Here is a 22,641-nt window from a genome sequence, read left to right on the forward strand (position 1 = left end):
AAATACGCTTTTGCTTATTTATAAATTTTATAATTTACATATTAATAATTAATATTAATCTTATTATACATTGTGTTTAATATTTGGTCTAACTTAATATTCAATCGAATTCAAATTCACCGAACTCGAACAAACCGAATTTGAATTTCATTTTTGGTTTTCGAATCGAATTTCAAACCAATTCGAATTCAAATACAGTTTTCAAATTGATTTTTGAGTTAGGGTTTAAACTCAAACTAAACCAAAAACCGAATTTATTTTTATTTTATTATATATTATATTATTTTTTATTTTTTATATATAATATTATTTTTTATTTTTTATATATAATATTTAATAATTTATATATTTTATTATATATTATATATAATAATTTCTCTAGTCTAATCTATATTTTCTAAACTTTCTAAACCTAATTCCTCAGTCGCGAACATTTTATCTATATTCTCTAAACCTAATTCCTCCCTCTATTCTCTAACCTAATAAAATAATCTCTCTAGCCTCCCTCATCTCAATTCTCTTAGCCTAATCATTCAGTCGTCACCTCCCTCCCTTATCTCTATTCTCTTAACCTAATACTCCAGTTCAACCACCACCTCTCTCATATAAAAGTGTCTTCAATTGCCCACCTCCCGTCTAGCCGCCCACCTCAAACATTAGACTATTGATCTAATCTTGCCATTTGTTATATAATCTCGATATTTCTGGAGATTCTTATTTGTCAAGACTATTAAGTCTTTATCTATATACGTCGTTCACCACTTATTTTGAATTCAAGATCTATCTTCGTCGTTCAACATCTATATCCATCTTTTAACATCTTAATTCAAAATTTGTTTAGAGTTAGAATATTTTGAATTCAAGATTTGACAATAAAAGAAAAAAGAAAATTAAATTTGGTTCAAATTCGAATTATTCGAAATTCGAACCGAATATCGAATTATGTTCGGTTTTATTAGAATTTATTTGAATTCGGTTCGATTTTCGAATTAGCTACAAAAATAAAAATTTGAAGAAACCGAACCGAGGAACTTGAATAACCCAAAAACCGAATCGATGAACACCCCTACAATTATATGTAAATTTGATGTCTGAATGACCTCTTCTTCTTGCAGTTCAAAAAAGGCTCAAATCTGAAAGAAATCCTGAAAAAAAGGCATACTTACATATGATCAAATTACATGAAGCTGAAAAAGTGATAAGAAGAGATGATCTACAGAGCAGACCAAAAGAAACGACCCAGATTTAGTTCAAACTCTAGAACATTCCAGCTCACATGTACAATGCTGAAGCAATTAGTCATTTTGCAGGTACAATTGAGAAACCGCTATATATGGACCCAATAACTGAAGTAGGAGAGCATTTGTCATTTGTTAGAATTAACATTGAAGTGCATCTTAGGAGTGTCTTGTCAATGAAAACGGCAGTTATTGATAGGAAAGGAAAGCACAATGTCATGGAGATCTCTTATGAATGAAAACTAAAAATGTGTGCTTTATGTAACACTTTTATGCACAATAAATGTGATAAAAATAAAGAAGAAGAGTAGAAAAATTAGAAAAGCCATAAAACAGAAGAGAATAAGAAAGAAATAGAGGAGACTAAACTCAAAGATCAAACAATTGTAGAAGAAGTCAAGAAAGATTATGGGAAAAAGGAAAGTATTGAAGGAAAGAAAGTAAAGAGAATCAAGGTGAAGAGGAAAAGAAAATTTGCTATAATGCAAAAGATCAGGATGGAAATAGAAGATCAACCTCAAGTTATTGTTGAAAAACTCAAGAGGAAGACACCCAGAAAATAGAGAATTCTAAAGCCGATAAAGAAGGTTTCAAAACATATGTGGAGTCTGAAGCTGAAACCGAAGATAAGGAAGACAAGAGCACAAAAATTCACGTTGAAGATAACAAAGGTAAAAGCCTTGAAATTCTCAAAAAACAATTTTATCTATCAAATTAGAACGAGCTCGTACAAAGAGAGAATTCAAAATGAGAAACAACCATACTCATTATCCTCTTCAATACAATCTCCTTTCATCGCCAGAGGAAGGGGAAGAGGAAAAGGAAAAGGAAAAGGAAAAGGAAAAGGAAAAGGAAAAGGAAAAGGAAAAGGAAAAGGAAAAGGAAAAGGAAGAAGGAAGAAGGTCTCTCAATGAATACGAATGACATGCAAAAATGTCAGACAGGAATGATTAAGTTTGAATGTAGTATTTTCTGTTTGTAATCTCTATTTTTCTAGAATGTATGAATGCTACTAATCGTTTTTTAAGGTTTTTTAATTGTCATTCTTAATTATAGTTATGATTTGTCTAATTTTAATTTCTGACCTTCCCACTTTTAAAATTTTAATAAAATAGTTTTAACCGTTTATTTAAAAAAAAATTGATGTCTAAGAGACTATAGGTTACAAGTTCTATTCACATTTAAAACATTTTCTACCTTAAATAAAAGAATTAATGAAAGAATATTAGATGTAATAAATCATAAAATTTGAAGATCCAAATTGAATTATTATTCAGTTTCAATTATTAATGAATAGAACTAAATTTAAATATAGCCTAACAAGTATTAAAATAAATGAAAAAAATCTCAATTTTACCACAACCAAACTATTTTAACAATAGTTTACTAATTCTTTTTGTTTAAAACAAATCTCAAATAATATTATTTATTTCATAACCTTTTTTTTTCTCTCTCTTATATTTAAAATAAACATTAGAATTTATTATTAACCCAAAGTTGAGTCAAAAGTATATAAATCAGTCTTAAATGCACGCAGATGCTCTACAAGATTAAGTACTTGTGCTCAAACCATATTGAAGATGTGTATAGGATTTTCAAAAAAAGACACGACACATTCTATATATTAGACCAAATATTTTTAAATAATGACTCACACTTTAATTAGATATTTTAGGTAAGAATTGTAAAATTTAATATTGGAAAGCTATGCCCATATGACTAAAAACTTTCATTTTGATGTTAACACAGTTTTAAATTATATTTTTTTTTTGCTTAATTAACCAAACTATTGTAGCCTTTTCCTATCATTATATAAGATTTTTACAGTTTTGAGGAAAATTTTAAGTTGGGGATGATATGAAATTGTTTTAATTTAAAATGTTTTTGAAAAGTAGGTAATAAGTTTAATATTTATTTTTGTGTTCTTTATTAAATGTAAGTTGGGTTGACCACTATTTTACGCGTTTTACTTTTTTATTTCTTTTAAGAAGTTATTTAAATATCTTGATTGAAATAAGTCTTTCATACAATACGTATACAAATGATGTGTTAACTTTCTTAAATGAATAAACACTTTATCAAATAAACATTCTTAATTTAAACTCAAAAAGTAATATATAATGTGAGAAATATCAAAAATCATGATATTGTTTTTCATAAGTTAATCAATATACAATCAAACAAAACAAAAACACTTCAAAAACTAAATTTTATTGTTCAAATTTGAGATTCTCAAATGAGCTGAGGTCAATTTGGAGCTGGACTTCTTTACATCATCAGACCAAGCTTATGTAGACTTTCTAAGCTTTGCATTAGTAATCTCAACTTGCTTTTTTCTGTTTTTACATCGATTCCAATAATTGTCCATGTTTGTTGATCACTTATTTGTTCTTATATATTCTGTCAAAAGTGGAGATTAATATTCTCGCCATCAATAACATCCCTTCACTAGAAATGTGTCTCCTCTACTCTATTCGAATTGTGTTCTCATCCTTGGATTAATATTCCAAGGGTTCTCCACTCTATTATCATCAACTTCTTGAAGGGTGCATGCGCTCCAATTCAAGGGTGCTGCTTTCACCCCGGTTTCTACGACACAACAATGGAGTTGAGCCACACAATCCCGGATCCTAATTTGATATATACCTTTGGTTGATTCAATTAGTCTTTGATCAACAAGAACAAACGTTGGCTAGGTGGGCTATCACAAGAATAATTATAATAATATTGAACTATATATTTTCTTATAGAGAAAATATTTCTTGAGTAAAAAAGTAGATAATAATAATTTACAAATTGTATTGTTAAAAGGTATATCAATTGACACAAGAAATCAAAACATTTTGGTATTGTTTTTCAAAACTAAAAATCACATAAAATGGGACTTGGTAGTAATTTTTTACATATTATTTAAATCAATATTGGATTGATTAGACTCCTAAAGGTTGTGAATGTCTAGATAGTAAAGTTTTTTGAATTTTGTGGATCATAGCATCTATATGCTAGGAACATCAATTTCAATTCTAACAAGATTTAGTTAATATGTGAAATTTGTGTATTCTTATTGTAATAATATTTTATTTTAAAGATCATATCAACTTTTTCAACTTTCATTTTGATAATTTGTTGTTTATTAGTCGGGATAAACATTACATCAAGCCGCATAATGGCGTCAATGGGGGAAGCTTTGGACCCCGTTGGTCGCAATATTCAATTTTCTCGCCACACCAAGTTTAAAGGAGTTGTCATTAAGCCAAATGGCCATTGGGGTGCCCAAATTTACGCAAACCACCATCGAGTTTGGCTAGGGACTTTTAAAACGGAGAATGAAGCGGCTAGAGCTTATGACAGTGCTGCCATTAGGCTTAGGGAGGGTGACAGCCAAAGGAATTTCCCGTGGACTGACACAACCCAACAAGAACCTCTCTTCCAAAATGACTACACAACTGAAATGATCCTTCAAATGATCAAGGATGGATCCTACCCTTTGAAGTTTGCTGATTTCTTGACTAATAAGAGATATCAAGAAAAGACAAGTAAATCACGTGATGAGTCAATGCATGATGAAAATGGGTATGTTAGTCAAACATTAATGTTTCAAAAAGAGTTGACTCTAAGCGACGTGGGCAAGCTAAACCGGCTAGTAATACCTAAACGTTATGCAATTAGGTACTTTCCTAGTATTTCCGAGGAACACGAGGATGAGAATACTAGGGCAGATGAAACCATACTTACTTTTTTGGACATGAAAATGAGGACATGGCGGTTTCGTTACTGTTATTGGAAGAGTAGCCAAAGCTATGTGTTGACTAAGGGATGGAATAGATTTGTGAAGGAGAACAAGCTCAAGGAAAAAGACATGGTTGTGTTCTCTTCGTGCAAGTACTTGGATGGACAAGATAAGGGTCACACGTTTTTCATGATTGGAGTTACTAATGGTCATGATCAAATGGATCACAATCTTGCAGTTGGGACAGTTGATTCTAGCCACGAATATGCTCAACGAGAGGAACTACATATTGATGGTGGTGGACTTGAACCAAACAATGTTGTTGAGCCTAAGGTGGATCATGAAGGGAGCGAAAATGAAGCAATTTTTGAAGATGGTTTGAAGAATGTTGTTAGGATCTTTGGGGTGGAAATAACATCACAATACTAATAATGTCCTTTTAACTATCTTCCAATTTCCTAGGTTGAGTGCTAATTTGAAGTTTGAATCATCACATATTTTATTTTGTTTAGTTGTGTAAAGGTTTGAAAAAAATTGAAATAAAGATTCATGATATAGTATAAAATTTTGGCTTCTAATATAAAAGTTTGTTGCCCTTAATCTTATAGAGCAATAAATTTGAATTGTTTAATAAATGGCCAAGAGTTTAACACTTTGACATTTTCTATTTATTTAGTTTAAAAGAAAAACATTTTTTTTTTTAGAAAATCATTACAATCCCTAAGCTAATGACCCACCTTCCTTAGTTAAACTTAGGTCTAATATAAAATCAACATCACCAATAGGAAAAATGTGATTAATAACATATATTCATCCACACAGCATGCTCTCAATCAAGAGATGTCCTCTATTAATTAATAAAAAAAAATTAACAATTTTTTGAAAGTAAAAAAACCTCTAGTCAGATTAGTGAGGTTCCAACAATTTAGTAAAAAATAATTATTAAACATCCAAGAATTAGCCAAGAGTATGATTGCAACCTCTAGTCAGATTAGTGAGGTTCCAACAATTTAGTAAAAAATAATTATTAAACATCCAAGAATTAGCCAAGAGTATGATTGCCCGTAGTTGAATATTCCTAAAGGAGACATTTTTATTAGTGACAGATTCTCATACCTTTTGCGGGTTTGGGTTCCCATTGTTGAGCCCGATTCATTGCTATATATGCATACGCATGTCAAATTCTATCGGGTAATCTGAATTGGATCCGAACTTACGCTGAAAAACGGGTACCTCATTGTCTCCAAATTTTTGGTCACAACCATATATATTATAAAATTTTAAAAAATTAATATTTTATAAATTTTTACTGAATTTATAAAAGGTTTAGTTTGTTTTATAAAGTTGTGTATATAAATTTAAAAATTTGACTTATAAATATTATTTTGACCGTTTAAGTTAATTATGATAAGATAAATAATTATTTTTAGTAAATAAAAAATAATTATTATAATATTTGTTATTATTAAAAAAATTAATGTTAAATTATTTAAAACAGGACAAGCTATGTTTTGAATATTAAAATTATAATATTTTTTAAATCGTAATAAAAATTATTATTAATTAAGAACTTATGGTTAGGATTATGAATAATATTGAAAAAATAAAAGAAAAATTAAAAATTTAATTTAATTTCACTCAATTATAAAATTTTAAACTTTTGAGTATATCTCAATTGTTATATTTGAAGAGGGTAAAAATTTGTAATATAATGAAATCAAATAGATCTTTTGAAATTAATAAATCTACTATTTACTAACACGTACATATGTTCACATACAGCTTTCGAACATGATACGATCACTTCTAATTTGTCTCTATCAATTAACTGCATATTATTTTAAAAATTGTTAAAAGTGGGTTCAATTTATGGTAAGAATATGTAATTTCAACATTGCACATTAGAATTTATTTCGAAAATAATGTTACAAGAAAGATATAAACTATCACAAAATAAGGCTAGAAAATTAAGATAATGGATGAGAGTTTGTTTTGTGATTAGGCATGACACGATACTAGTCATTCTATTTAAATTATAATTTTTGGCACAGTGAATAGGCCTTTTGCGGTGCAGCTACGCATAGCAAAATTTAGCGACTCGGGCGACCCGACCTGACCCGAATCTAAATCTGTCCCAAATATTTGGTACTAAATGACATAAACAGATCGGTTCGAGCCCGATATTTTTATAAGGCCCCAATTGTTTTAATTTATTTATTTTTAATTAATTTTTTTACTAGTTAAACATTTTTTAATCGGTATAATTTGTTTTTATTGATTCCATTATTTTTTTATTAATATATATATACCGCTAGATACAAAGTCATGACAAATATCTTAATCAAACTAGTCCTGTAAATATTTTTTTTTATAAATTGTGAGCGGGCGCAGACTGTGAGGGAGGCAGACTGCAGAGAAAGAATGACTTCAAAAGAGAAACTGATAAATTATTTTTAGTGGACAAGTCTATCGGTTCTTTTAACGGTTCCGACCCTATATTGGCCGAGTCCATTTACCCTGTTTTCATAATACATTAAAGATTATCTTTTCAATTTTCTTGAATTTATTTTTCCAGTTTTTTTTATATATATTTTCTTATTATATTTCAATTTATATATTCACTAAGCCATAAAAAGTTTAATACATTTTAAATTATATACACTAAGACAAAAGAAATTTAATAAATTTCAAATAAACTTCTTTATTTTAAATATTTTGATCTGTTTTTTATATAATATAATTATAAATATATATATTTTAAACAAAGCCTAACTCAATTGTTTGCTCGTCATGGTGCCAAGATATCATGGTGCCAAGATATCAGAAAATGACAAATTGTGCTCTTGACAGTGTAAATAACCTGTCATGGTTTTGTGTCATGCTTTCTGAAGCACAAATAAAAAAAAATGAGTGATGTTATTCATTAATTATAACTTACATGGTCTCAAATAAATGTTTTAGATGTATTTTTTTTGTTTGGAATAAAATTAACTAGTAATTTACTGAACATAATAACGAATATGTAAGTTTGTGTAATCTACCACTAAATTAAGTTTCAATTATTTTGTTTCTTTTACAACTTTATAAGCACTACTTATTAAAAAAATATATATATTAATTCAACAGGTTTAATATTTATAATTTTTAAATAATTTTCATATAAAATAAAATAAAAAACTAAATTGTTAAATTGGAGTTTCTTATCAATTAAATATCAATTGAGATTTCGAACATATTTTTCTAACCTCATAATTTGATACGCTTTATTGTTAAAATTATACAAAACGAGATTTTATTTTAACGTTTTTAAAAGTTGTTAAATTTATTATCTATGTTATTGTAAGCACTAAAAATCTACAAACTAATTTATAAAAATAAAATAATTATTTTAATTTATTTTTAAAATAATTAAAACTAAAATAATTAACCCAAGGCCAAAAATCCAATTAAACAATTAATTAAATTAATTAGTGTGATAATTAAAACCTAATTAATTAAGGAACATGTTCAAAATAAAAAATAAAATTATTTGGAATAAATGTTATACTCATTTTATCATAAAATAATTTTAAGAAAAAAAAATCAAAGTATTAAAATAAATAATTAAAGATGAAATGAAGTACATATTTCATCCCCAAAATTATTTATTTAACCCTAAAATTTGTCATATTTATTTTAATATTTTGTGTATTTTAAAAAATTAAAACAAAAAAGGTGAAAAAAAAATCAATTTCAAACAATCTCTTAAAGTTTTAATAAAAAATTAAATTCGCAATCAGGTGTAGCCGAAATCCGAAAAGAAATCTACAGCCAAAACCGCATCCGCTAGATGAGCGCTGAATTTTCATTCAAAGTCCTAGACAGTCCGCGTAGCCCGTTGCAACGGAAGGACCGTGCACCCGTGAAGCAGCGAACCCAAACGCGGACGTTAGTTCCGTCAACTGGAACGCGACGGAATGGATAAAACGCGGATGTAACGCTCCGCGTCCGCGTTTACACTCCGAACGACGTCGCTTTGATCGTCACCATCGTCTTTATCGCAACGCCAGATAAGATAAGAACAAAGTCTCATCTTTCATTTTTCAAAGATGAAACTTTCTCCACAATTCATCTTTGCGACTGATTCAAAAGGTGAAATGATTACCCTACCACAGTGATCATTTCCCCTACAAGAATATGGATGAATTACCCATATTCCAACCAGTTGGTTTAATAACAGTCAAAACACCATTAATGATTTTTGGCTAATTCGATCCACTTGGATGGATCAACCGACTCCAGACAACTATAAATAGCTTTCCTGAACAAATTCGAATCCAAGAGATCCACTCTCCAACTTCAAATCAATAAAATTAAGAAATCCGCCATTAAAGCTTCAAGATTTCAGATTTTTTGAAAATTTCGTATAAAGCTTTAAAGTTTGGATCTGAGCATCCCAAAAGCTTCCCTAAGGTCCTATGAGTGTTCTCTAATCATTGATAAGATTCAATCACCCTCTAATTCATATTTCTAATTTGAATTTGAAATTTTTATATTTCAAATTGCAAAAGCTTGTATGTTGTCTAGTTATGATGTTTTATGGCCGGGAATCAATCTAGGATCATTTATGAACTTTACGTATATGTTAGAAATAATCAATCAACTTTAAATAGAAAATCCCAAATTTGAATTTTAAAAATAAAAAAGAGTTTGTTGTTCTTGAGCTAATCTTTGAAGAACAAAACCTAAAAAGCTTCCCAACATGATTGTAATCATATTGGGCAACTGTTTAAATCATGTTTGATCCATTTCGATCATGTTTGATCAAAATTAAAATTTCAAAATAATTGAAAATTTTGAGTTTTGATTTGATAAAAACAAACAACCAGTGTTCTTATTTTGGTACGAATCAAGTACATGAGATATAAAGAAGCTATTGGATAACTCATTTCTCCTCAAAACAATTTTAAAACCAAAAATCTATTTTTTGATCAAAAACTGTTTTGAACGATTTGATCATCATCCATGTCGATTGATACCTTGAGATAATTATCAACATGTTCTTAAGAGCTCTGTGAAGCTACTCAAGCTCTTAAATCAAAGAATCCAAGCTTACATGAAAATTACAAAACCTACAACTTTTGTGTTCTTAAGGACTTAGAGGTCCGACTGATAATCATCGGTCCAGACTAAGACATAGGACCGAGAAATTCAAACCCAGGATCGAGAGGTCCGACCGATAAATTCAATAAGATCGACAAGTCTGACCAATGTTCTTGAGCTAGGACCGAGTGGTCCGACCGATGATTTTATATTCAAGACCTAAATGTCTAGCCTAGGACCGAGGAATCTTGACCCTGACCGAGAATTTCGAAGTCTAGGACCGATGAGGTTAGCCTAAAGCTAACCCAGGACTGATGAGTTTATACACCATGGCCAGTGAATTTAGCAAAGGATCGAGAGTCCTTAGCACCTCGACCGAAGGACTTCGACACCCCGACCAAAGATCCCAAGCCCCGACCGAGTGGCTCCTCGACCCAGACCAAGGGTTTTTTGACTCGACCGACAAAAACGAACCCAAGGCGTAGAACTCCGATCCTAAGGCCTATTTGGTTTCACTTTTCAAAACCCAAAATTATTTTTGTAATTTTGGAATCCCAAACCATTTTCTAAAAATCCAAATAATTAGAAAATGATTTCAAAATATTTTTAGGATATTTCCATAAAAAAATATTTTGACTAAGGCATGTTTGGTGTTTATTTCTAAAACTTAACACTTTTAAAATAACTGATGTTCTTCAGGTATACTCATCACTAGTTATCATCAACAACATGTACCAACACTTAAATATTGTTGTTTCAATATTTTAAATAACGCTAAAACCTAGAAACATGACTAGGACTAAAAGAATAATCGGTTAAAACTTAAACGTTATAAATTTTCAGGTAGAGACCGTTTTAAAACGGGCACGAAAAATGGAGCGCGAAAGTCCTTTCCCAAGTATCACCAATCTACAAACTAAAATAAACTTTGGCCAATAAATTTGTACACGTATATCAATTTTTATTGATTTTCAAAAATCAATTGACGACTTTATTTCAAAACAAATAATCTTTTAAATTAATTATGTTTAATTAATTTAAACAACGTATTTCTAAAAATCAAATTGTAATTTGATTAACGTAAATCCCAGGATTATTTAAAATTGAACCCCAAATTAATTATTTTTAATTAATTTTAAAAGTTGTCAGGGATAATTTAAAATCTTTTAAAAAATAATATTTTATTTTAAAAGAAGTTCCTAACACACAAAACGAGGTTGAAATTCTCGAACCTCGAGCTTTTCCGTAAAAAACTGAAATAAAGGGTTTTTTCCGGGGGTTACTGTGACATTTATAAACAAATAAATAAAAGATCCATGCCACTATTTTAACTATCAAATTTCAGCGAATGAAGGGTTGTGAATATCGAATTTCTGAAAATTGGTGGTTAAAACTTTTACTCCGCTAAAATTCGGTAGTTAAATTAGTGATATTAATCTTTTATTTATTTATAAATGTCATGTAGATAATAAGTTAACGGTGTTTAAAAACGTTAATACACCATCTCGTTTTGTATAACTTTAACAATAAGGAGCCATAAATTGTAAGATTTGAAAGAAAAGTCTGAAATCTCACTTGGTTCCTAAAAGGAGCCATAATTAGACAATTCGATCAAATAAAACAATTAGAGTTATTTAAGCACGAAGATGCAAATATGACAGGAGAGAAAAAAAATGAAAAAAATAAAAATAAAAAATACAACTTCGCCATCTGAGGCCGTAGTATGTTACAAGGGTTGGGTTGTCACCCATTATCCCTATATATTATTAAACGGTCAAGATATACACTAATACTAGTTTGAAAACTTTATTTTGTCACTATTACCATCACATACAAAAGTTAAAGTGATTTTATTTTCAATTTGATATAAAAGATGTGATTGAATTAGATGCAATTTAAAAATACATTAAATGTAACTTTGATAAAAAGAAAAATTGATCTCACGATTGATTTTGATTTTTGACAAAATGAAAAATATTGTAACACTCAATTCATTAGTTTTTTTCTTGATTTTAGTTAATATTATAATTTTTTTCAAATGCTTATTTTTAAAATGGTTTATGTATAATGAAAAATGGTGACAGTAGTTAAGCATGACAATAAAGAAAAAATAAAATAAAAATGTTACAAAACATGAAAATTAGAACAAAAATACGTCACCCAACATATTATTAAGCACATACATTATCGAAAAAAATAAGACTTCACTAACTTTTTAAAACGAATATAAAAACATAATATATAATAATAATAATAATAATAATAATATTATTATAAATGATACATATTTGACGATTACCATCATTGAAGATATGTTTATTTCTTTCATACTAGATAGTACATTTATAAAATGATCGGAATGGTTATAAGAAAATAGACGTCTCAATCATAACTTTCCATCAACGGTTTAAGGACTCGGGTACTATCCCGTAAATCTCAATCATATTCACATGAGACGTCAAATATTAGTCACCCGAACAATGTAAAAGAAGGTAAGACGTTGATTTCAGTTCCTTAATGCTCACAAAACTTGTCATATTATATTTGTTTTCATGCCATCATCTATAAGATTAGACCATGAATATCGCTCTACCCAAAATACAAGATCTTGGAGTGAGTCTTAGACTCTCAAAACTTTTCATAACAAAAATCATACTATCGAATACATTGTAACAATATCTCACATAAAAACTATTAGGTATGTTTGAAATAGTGGAATTGGAATTAAAATTGGCACTGAAATTTTAATTCCAATTCTATTAAAATTGGAATTAAAGTACAATTCAATTCCAATGTTGGAGAAACTATATAATTATAATTAAATCTCAATTCCTATGTTTGAAAAAAAATATAATAAATTTTTTTATAATTTATATTATCTATTTTATTTAAATATTAGTTTAACATAACTAATTGTAACTTGTAAGATATCTCAAGTGTCAAGTGTCAAGAGATTTTTTTTTTGTTTTGAGTTTCATTAAACAACATATTAACTTCATATATTAAAAAGGAAATATCGATTCAACATTTTAACTTTCTAAATTTAAAACAAAATATCGGTTCAACATATTATCAAAATGTTAACTTACATAAAAAAAATTTATTCGTGTTTTAAATAATAAAATAATAAGTTATTTTTGTTAAAAAACATAAAAAAATTGGAATTACAATTCCGAACTAAAAAGAGTAGAATTGAGAACTATAAATTTATACTAGATTAAAATTTTATTAAAATTAAAATTCTAATTTTTAATATTAATTTAAAAGTATATCAACCTTAACAAATAGAGAATTAAAATTGACCCCAATTCCAATTACATGTTACCAAACATAAATGTATTTCCAACATATAATGTAATGGCCAGATAAAGATATTTGTTTACTCCCCACCAAGATCAAAACCTTAAACCAATTTAGAACATCATTTCAATTGAAGAACCTTATTTAAAAAAACAATATCTCAACAACCCAATTCCATTATCCTTAAAATATTTAACCTTATAATTATAACTTTGACAAAATATAAAAACAATGAGTAACCTTATCTAAGACTTAATATGATTAATTTGTTCTTTAATATACAGCTTGTTCATTTGTGACAGTGTAGAGATCATGTAAACTTTTGTTTAGATGAGTTACTAAATAATTGAATATAAAGAGGGGAATCCGTAGAGAATCTAAATCAAAATAATCCACGATCACATTGGACATTGAAAAGATCTTTGGTAGTGGTGCAATCATAGTAACAATATTTTTGTGAAAACAAAAGAATTCATTATATTATTAAGTTAAGGGGTTGTGAAATAGTGTTATATATATTTATTATTAATAATAAATAAATAAATAAAGAACATTATGAAGAAGAGAATAAAAGGAAAAGCATCAGCCAATGTTTATTTACACCACCTCCACATTTAACGGAGTATTAAAATGGAAAGAAAAAATCAAACCCCCAAAAAGAAAGAAAAACATGGCCTCCATCACACCTCCTCAACTTGAACAACCCGAAACATCTCCATTTCTTTCTTTCTCTCTTTCTTCTTCTTCTTCATCTTCTTCACCTAATGCTTTGTTGTCATCAAATTCAACGTTCTTCCCATAAACCTCCATTTCTCCACCTCTCTGGGGGACCTTCTCTCTCCACTTCTTCCTCTCTCTCATCATCTTCATCATCTCAGGGGGTCCCCCCAGATCTCTCTCCTTCTCTCTTTTGCCTAATTGGGCATCCCAACAAGAACAACAACAAGAAGAAGATCTTCATACTTTTTAATTATTTCTTCTTCTTGTATTCATCTCGAATGCATTCCCTGCATGCCAAGCTTTGATCTTTTTTCTGGGTTTCCTCTAACCAATTTCAATTCCATGCTTGGACGACAATCTAATAATAATAATATTAATATAATCATTGTTACAATCATCCATCTCTGGTCTGTCGTTTCTTCAATATGAGTTGTTTACCATGTTTCGATAAACCAGAAGAAGAAAATGGACAGGACGTCCCTGTTGCTCAAGCAATCGATGCCCCAGATCAAGCAGGTATATATATATATATATATTGAAAGAAATATCGTCAAGATCTGGCTTAAACACAAAAAAATAAGAAGAATTTATTCCTTTTATATCTCGATCTATGTATAATGTATGCATTGCAGTTGAAGGAGCAGACCCACCGCCGGAGCTAAAGGCATTCAATTTCCGGGAGCTGGCATCTGCCACTAAGAATTTCCGGCAAGAATATCTTCTAGGCGAAGGTGGATTCGGAAAAGTCTATAAGGGCACATTACAGAGCCAAGTAATTTTTACATTTTTACATTTTTCTGTTTTGATGTAATTAAGGAGGTGGTAGCTGTTCTAAAACTAGGGTTTTCAACAAAAACAAAAAAACAGGTTGTATTAGTAAAGCAATTGGATCGCAATGGAATGCAAGGAAACAAGGAATTCCAAGCGGAGGTAACGGCTATCAGTCTCCTCCGGCATAAGAGTTTGGTTGAACTCATTGGCTTTTGCGCTGATGGAGATCAAAGGCTTCTCGTTTACGAATTCATGTCTAAAGGACCACTTGATTCACATTTACTCGGTAAACATTCATTTCAGATTTGAATTTTGTGAAAATGATTTATGTACTAATTGAATTTCCATCAAAATTAATAGATGTTCCTGCTGATAAAGAAGCACTGGATTGGAGATCGAGGATGAAAGTAGCTGAAGGAATAGCTGCAGGTCTCGAATACTTACACGAAAAAGCAAAACCTCCGGTTGTGTATCGCGAATTGAAATCATCAAACGTGTTGTTGGACGATGAATACAACGCGAAGTTGTTCGATTATGGCTTGTCTAACATCGGTGGCCAAAGTGAAGGTGGCAAAATGCACTTAGCTCCAAGAGTAACCGGTACTTATGGATATAGCGCACCTGAATATGAACGATCTGGTGAATTGACTTTGAAATCGGATATTTATAGTTTTGGAGTTGTTTTACTAGAACTCGTCACTGGCAGACGAGCTATCGACACTTCCCTCCCCACCAATGACCAAAATCTTGTTGCATGGGTAAGTAAATTTCTTACTAATTTACCATAACTTCTTGATTTAGTAAGAATAAGAGTGCTACCGTCAGTATTATTGATCTTAGTACATATGACTTGACTTGATCTACTTATCAAGATTTTTTTGTTTTGATCTGATCTAAGTAGTTTTATTTTGTTAAATTTGTGACAATTTTTGTCATAACTTGGTTTGTAATGGTCCACGGTAACATGTGATCTTTACGGGTTCTTCAAACAAGCTATTAAAGTTTAAAACTTCTAATTTGATTTTGTAGGCTCAACCATATTTTAAGAACCCTAAGAAATTCCCGGAGATAGCGGATCCCAATCTTAAAAACAAATACCCAGTGACGGACCTGAATCAAGTGGTGGGAGTGACAGCCATGTGCCTTCAAGAGGAGCCTTGTGTCCGTCCTTTGATTAGTGACGTCGTGGTGGCCCTTAGTTGTCTAAAATTGGTCGGCGAAAACCTTGATCCGCCTGTAGCAGCTGTTCCAGCCCCCACTCCGAGTAATGACAACGCAGGCCAATCTTCGAGTAATGGCCATCAAGAAGAGGACAAAAACGACGAAGAAAGTGACAGCGACGAAGAGGAAGAGGAGGAGGAAGAGGAGGATAGTTCGGATGATTCGGATTCGTCCGAGAGTGATGAGGATGAATTAAGAGAAGAACCGGGGGCAATATCTAAGAAACATGCAAAGAGCAATAGAAGAAATTCAAAGAGAACAACTAGTACTTCATCGAGCCATGGAAGTGACACAATTGAGTATGATTTCCAAGGTGGAAATTCTTTGAAGATAAGTCGTCCAGCTTCTAAAAAAGTTAAGAAAGGTGGTGGAAAGACTAAAGAAAGTGAAAATGCTGAGGTACGTAGAATTAAAAGTACTATGGTGAATATCAAGCCCGGGAAAGAAAGCAAAGATAATGAATGGCAAGCAAAGAGTTTTAAGTAAATTAAATTCCCATTTTATAACCCTTCTTTTTTTCCATGTATACATTCTCTTCTTCCATAAGATTAATTAATTCCCCTTTTAGAAAAGCGTGTGCAAGTTATGGTGGAAAGAATGTATATGCTTTCTTTCTTTCTATATGGTTGCTTCTCCCCTTTGGGAGGTTGTGTTTTATTATTACAGATTTTGAATCAAATTTAACACTTAGTGATTTATGAATTTTGTAGATTAATTAATTTCTTTAAGTGATTTGTTTTCCATGGAAGTTAGTTAATTAAATATTGAGTGGAAAAAAAAAACATTTGTATGGTTGTTTTAGAGGAGATCCTCTTACTTAGGTTCTTGTTTTATATGAGCATTCTTCATCATCTCATCATAATGTTCAATTTGTTTTATATTTGTGTGATTGCATGTTGAGCAACTCTCATCTCTCATTTCTATATTTATCGGTAAGTAGCTTAGGTTTTTTTTTATAAAAAAAAAAACTTATTTGATAATGGGAGTTATTTGAGATTGTTTAAAATAAATTATTAAAATCTACTTTTATGTTCAATATTGATCCCTCTTATAGCCTAGCGATAACAAGAGGTTGATATCCCTCGTGCCTCCATGAAGTCATGGGTTCGAGCCTGTTAGACGACAAGTTCTGTGTTTGGTTAAATGCTTAAGTGTATTTGCGGGCTATGTGCTTAACCCGCGAGGATTCGTCGTACTCCATAAAAGCGTTCTAAAAAAAAAAAACTATATACAATATTGATTTTAGTACATACCACTTGTGATCATGATCTTGTTTTTATTTATTCGAATAGTTTCATTTTTGTTATGGTTCGCGATAGGGATGGCAATAAGCGGAGAATTTATTTACCATTTTTGCCAGTTTTATTTTAAAGATTATTTTACTATTATCTCCGCCCTGTTCGGTTTCAAAAAATTCTCGCATGGCACTTTTTATACCATATTCTCTAAAAATATACAAATTATATAAACGGATTTTTTTTAATATAATATATATTTTAATATATTAAAATTTTATATTATTATAAAAAATAAACTTAAAACTCATATAAAATATAATGAATAAATAAATATATCGGTAATTTTATATATTTAATTGTGTTTATAGTGATCGGGCATAATCGGTGAGATTGAAGTGGGGACACAAATATTATCCCACCCAATTCTCGATCAATTACCGGTCAAACTAGAGAAAACTCGCCCTAAACGGGACAATTTAGTTCGATTAACGCATGACAGTTTCAAATTTACTTCTTTAGTCCATGGCATTGGTCAATGATTACTTCTGATCTTTACGAGTAGGTGACTCAATGAAAATGAGTTTTTTTTAATAAGAACAAGTAAATGTATTGTGATATTTCTATTTATAAATGAAGTAATTTGATAGTTGAGAGGATAATAATGAAATAGCTATATACTAAATTTGTAAAAACCTAAAATCTTACAAATTAACCCAAATAATCTAAAGATCAAAGGAAATCCGAGGTTTCTTTCTCTTTTCCCGGCCCTTTATGCCAACAACATTAATTAATCAAATTTGCTTGACTAAGTCTCATATTTGGCATGCATCATCAAGCTTTCTTATTGTTAATATATAAGGTTAAGATGCAGTTAAATTAAATATGTCTCAGCTTTTCCAATTTGAGCTCGTTTTCCTTCCTATATATATAATTTTATAACTATAATTTCTTTTTCTTTTTTTAATTAATCTTATATATAATAATAATATAATTAATATTTTTTAAATAAACTCATAGGATATGACGTAGCTATTTATTTTACGAGTTTATAAATTATTAACAATTTTTTTATAAAAAAAAATAGTTTTTGATTAATGAGACATTTTAATGAAAGAAGTACTGTTCTCAATGAAAAAAATTATACATGCAGGGGAGTTGGCGAAGAGAAAGTGGGAAAAAATGAAAGATAGGCAAATTTCAATAAAGAAAAATGTTGTCTTTTTAGTGGGTAAACTATGATGGTAAAAAATCAAAAGAAATAAAATATGAATATGATCGTGACATGTTGATCTCTATGATCAATGAATTTCAGCTTCAAGTTGACATCTTAGGAGAAGTTAAAATTAATGAATTGAGTAAAAAGATTTCTGTTTTAACAAAAAAAAATCAGTTCAAAAAAAGATGAACATATACTAATTAAATACATCAAAGAATAGAAATAGAAGAATAAAAATAATGAAGGAACAAATTGATTAAAGACCCTTCCATAGAAAATAAATTGTAGTGTTTTTTTAACAAATTTGATTTGATGTATTTAGATTTTAGGGCAATGTTGGACCCTATTAATTATTTTTAACTTGACTAACTCAATGCACTTATGTCATAATTACTTAGTGTACTGTTTCATGAAAGAATATTTTTTAAAAATATTAAAAAACAAAGAGTTAATAATCTATAACAATGATCCAATACTATATAATAGTTGTTGAGAAGGTGAGCAACCTTAGATTCAAACAATAATATATGATACAACATGATGGAGATTTGGTAACCTATATATGATTACTATATTGTATGTTTGTGATTGAAAGCTCACTCTTGGAATTGCTTGAAGCCTCCGCTTGTTGTTATTAAAAGAAGAACATAATCATTGTTTCTTTTAAGAATCAAACCTAACAAGATGGATTTGGTACCTTAAAAAAGCCTTTCTTTTTAATATTTAATGAAAAACCCTTCTTTTGTTTGCTAATCAAATGGATCACTAGATATTTAACTTGGAGTCTTGGAGATACTGTTAATCCACTTCTTGCAAGCTAGCTAGCTCTAGCATTGTTGTTATAATTTATTTATCTCAATTTGTCATGTCAAAATGGAGGTATGTCATTTGAAAAATATAACATAAATTAAACAAGCAATCAAGATATGATATGAAATGAGAAAGGAAAAAAGAAAATGCAAGTGTTACTCAACAACCCAATGTACATTACCAATATTGCATACATGATGATGGAAATTAAACATATGATTAATTTCATGGAAAATAATAATGAGTTCCAATGGAATAAGCAAGCTGGGATATGATCATCATCATTATCACAATTGATCACATTGAGTAGGTATGAATGATAGGGTTTCTTTGGACAAATCATGAACAATCAATATGTTTTGTTGTTGTACATTTCCAAGAATGGACATCCCGCTCGATCCCCCCATGGCCAAGCACATCAAACCGACGCTTGAATCTGCTATCATGTAATTTTCGACGGGGAGTTCCAAATCCGCATTCTCGAAATGGAACACGAGCTTCGGCACCTCCACAGAGGATGTCCCGGTTGGCAATTCAAAGCACAAGTCAAGCCCAGTCGAGCCAGATTTGTCAACTTTAAGGTTCACATGATTGACAAACTCTTTCTTGACAAGGCGAAATGCGCTATTTTCTAGGTATGTTATCGTCGTGCCGGAGTCTATGATCATACCTCCGCTACCATCCTTATTTAGAGCAAACGTAGATTTCTTGATTGGCAAGGAACTGCCACCAACAGTAATGCCTTCGAGATTTAGGTAATAAAAAGAAGGTTGAGACGGGTTCTTGATCAAAGGAGTGGTCTTATAACTCATCTTGCTAGTATCAATCTTGTTCGAATCCAATGAACCCACTAACAAGCTACTAGTTTTTGTGTCGTCAATGGACGTCAAACAATACGAGAAAGTAGGTTCCTCGAGTTGTGAGACAAGAGAGAGCGGGCCTCGACCCAGACCCACCAGGCCTGCTCCCTGGCTAAACCCACTTCCTTCGTTATCCTCCCCACATCCAAACCCTAGATTGGCCACGGAAACATTCCCACCAAAACTGAACGTTTCCGTGGCCATAATCCCTTGAGAAGAGGAATAATCCCCGTAGGCGTACAAATATTCACAACTGTCTGATCGACAGTGGGATGCGGGGAGGGCACCACAAAGCTTACTAGAACAAGATAGCTGGGAGAAAGAGGAAGATTTCTTGGGATCAAAGATGGGAGTGGGCTGATCATAACAGTTTTGGCAAGGCTTGCATTGAGTCCATATTAGGTCACTTCCTGTGTCCATTATAGCAGAGAATTCCTCAGGCGGAGTCCCTATGGCTAACTTCATCAAGAACTCGCCGCTTCCTGGATAGACTGAAGACTTGACATCTTCTGAGGATGAACCATCGGTTGCCAAGACCATGGCGTTGAGCTGGCTTAGCCTGTATTGTCCTCGTTTCATTGCTCGTTGTATACGCTCGAACTTGGTGAGGTTTGATCCGGAGTCAACATGACTCAGGCTGACCCGAAAACTGGTTTGCTTATAGGGTTGGCTATGGAGGGATGGGTCCCGTGATGTAGAGATTGTAGGAGAAACATAGAATAGTATTACTATGGAAAGAAGTGAACATAGAAATGGAGCCATGGGTAAAATGGGGGAGAAAGAGGGTTTCATAATGATGGGTAATATAAGGAGAAGGAATTGATCATCTTAACTAGGTTATGTATGTGAGAAAGAGAGAGAGAAAAAGATTAATTGTTAGGGTTACAACTTACAAGAGTTGATGATCAACCTCTAGCTAGCAGCCATGGTTGGTGAGATGTCGACAGACAACATTGGTGGAATTAGGATAAACTCTTTAGTTTCCCACCTCACAGATTAATTAAAAGCAACCTTAATTCTTTTTTACTTTTGTCATTCCTCTCACCAAATTAAGAAAGTGTTGCTTCAGCTTTCATTTTTAATGGATTAAATTTTTTTTGAAGCATTACTTGACTGTATATAATTTAAAACCTTGTAAGGAAAGAGAAAAAAAATGATATATTTTTATTTTAAAAAACTAGTCCAGATCATTATTGTTATAACCTCTAACAACAATTTAAAACCTTATTAGACATGATTTTAGCTATTTAGTGAGTTAAATAAATTTAATAATATATAAACAAGTTTTTAATCAAAAACATTACAAATACAAGTTAACATTATTGGTAAAAAATTAAAATTGAATATATATAAAAATGGAGTCCTTATAAAATATTCAAAATTAAAGCTCTAAATTAAAGATATGAAAAGAGAAGGTATGTTTAAAGTTCAATTTTCTTAGAGGGGATGAATTAAGAAGAGCATAGAACATGTGAAGTTTGTGTATTTCTTTATGCAACTTTGATTATTTAATTTATATGCTTACGGTTAATATAATCTTCTCGCTTTCTAATCTTAGAAATCAACACTTGGTATATCATGTTTACCGGAATGGGATTGGCACCCTTTGGCGTCGATAAATACCAGTGCACTAGCACAGATGGGAATGTGTTTTTGGGTCACAACTCACAATATTAAGTGTTCTTAGTTAATATGGTTCATTTTTAGCATCTGAGATTCTCTGTTAGGAAATCGTTCATATGCTCTCACAATAAGGGTGCACATAAGCAGTTTCGTAACAGACTGTATTTTTAGACTAGTCGCCGTATATACATTCTTAATGGTCCCTATGAACCTCCCATGTGTGATTTTGTTAGGTCTCACGGGTAAGAGTCATAGATAATTAGATATTATTTGTTTGACTTTGTTTAATTTTTTAATTATTTTAAATAGGATTTTTTTTAAAATAAGAGATAAAAAATCTTAATATGGATTCTCACTTAAAAACATATTATAAATTAGAATCTTAAAATAAGAAAAAAAATTATTTTAAAAATTCAATTAACACAGTAAATTAATAAGCACCTAGATGATTACTTACAAAAATATATATTAATATTCTTTTATAATATGTTTTTATTGATTCAGCTATTAATATTTAAATAATTTAAAATATATTAATGTTTCGTATAATAATTAATAATATTAAATAATTATATATAGAATTTAAATAATAGTGAGAATAAAATTATTAATAAAAAAAAAGTATAATCCCTTTATTGAATTAAAGAAAAAAAATTCTTTATATCCTTACTTTTTTTTTTGGTAAGTATCATGATTAACACAAAATATATATAAATTAGGTTATTAAGACAAAATTTTCCAATCCTCCTACTAAATAAAATGTTTAGAGGAGTTGAAAAGTCCATCTCATAAACTTTTTAACACAAATGAACTATTTTTTGTCTTTGCATAA

The 22,641-nt window shown here is 30.3% G+C and overlaps 3 protein-coding genes across 3 annotated transcripts; 2 read left to right on the plus strand and 1 right to left on the minus strand.

Moving 5' to 3' along the window:
• The first annotated feature begins 4,404 nt into the window (after positions 1 to 4,404).
• Positions 4,405 to 5,397, plus strand: LOC124929707 (AP2/ERF and B3 domain-containing transcription factor At1g51120-like). Its single transcript, XM_047470102.1, has one exon. It carries the CDS (start codon positions 4,405 to 4,407, stop codon positions 5,395 to 5,397), a length of 993 nt encoding a protein of 330 aa, XP_047326058.1.
• A 9,098-nt stretch (positions 5,398 to 14,495) lies between these two features.
• Positions 14,496 to 16,563, plus strand: LOC124929708 (probable serine/threonine-protein kinase PBL25). The gene is made up of 5 exons (XM_047470103.1): positions 14,496 to 14,586; positions 14,703 to 14,842; positions 14,938 to 15,127; positions 15,202 to 15,599; positions 15,871 to 16,563. The coding sequence occupies exons 1-5, from the start codon at positions 14,496 to 14,498 to the stop codon at positions 16,546 to 16,548; spliced, it is 1,497 nt and encodes a 498-aa protein (XP_047326059.1). The 3' UTR covers positions 16,549 to 16,563.
• Positions 16,564 to 19,499: 2,936 nt separating this feature from the next.
• Positions 19,500 to 21,197, minus strand: LOC124931804 (aspartic proteinase nepenthesin-1). Its single transcript, XM_047472365.1, has one exon. It carries the CDS (start codon positions 20,976 to 20,978, stop codon positions 19,614 to 19,616), a length of 1,365 nt encoding a protein of 454 aa, XP_047328321.1. The 5' UTR covers positions 20,979 to 21,197; the 3' UTR covers positions 19,500 to 19,613.
• Between the last annotated feature and the right edge of the window lie 1,444 nt (positions 21,198 to 22,641).

This window comes from Impatiens glandulifera, chromosome 3, assembly GCF_907164915.1.
Source record: "Impatiens glandulifera chromosome 3, dImpGla2.1, whole genome shotgun sequence".
NCBI classification, from domain to species: domain Eukaryota; kingdom Viridiplantae; phylum Streptophyta; class Magnoliopsida; order Ericales; family Balsaminaceae; genus Impatiens; species Impatiens glandulifera.

Excerpts from the sequence above, each read along its gene's own strand:
- LOC124929707 (XM_047470102.1), top strand. The coding sequence starts at position 4,405 with ATGGCGTCAATGGGGGAAGCTTTGGACCCCGTTGGTCGCAATATTCAA.
- LOC124929708 (XM_047470103.1), top strand. The coding sequence starts at position 14,496 with ATGAGTTGTTTACCATGTTTCGATAAACCAGAAGAAGAAAATGGACAG. Across the intron at positions 15,128-15,201 it reads ACTTGATTCACATTTACTCG|ATGTTCCTGCTGATAAAGAA; the intron begins GTAAACATTCAT and ends CAAAATTAATAG. Across the intron at positions 15,600-15,870 it reads ACCAAAATCTTGTTGCATGG|GCTCAACCATATTTTAAGAA; the intron begins GTAAGTAAATTT and ends TTGATTTTGTAG.
- LOC124931804 (XM_047472365.1), bottom strand. The coding sequence starts at position 20,978 with ATGAAACCCTCTTTCTCCCCCATTTTACCCATGGCTCCATTTCTATGT.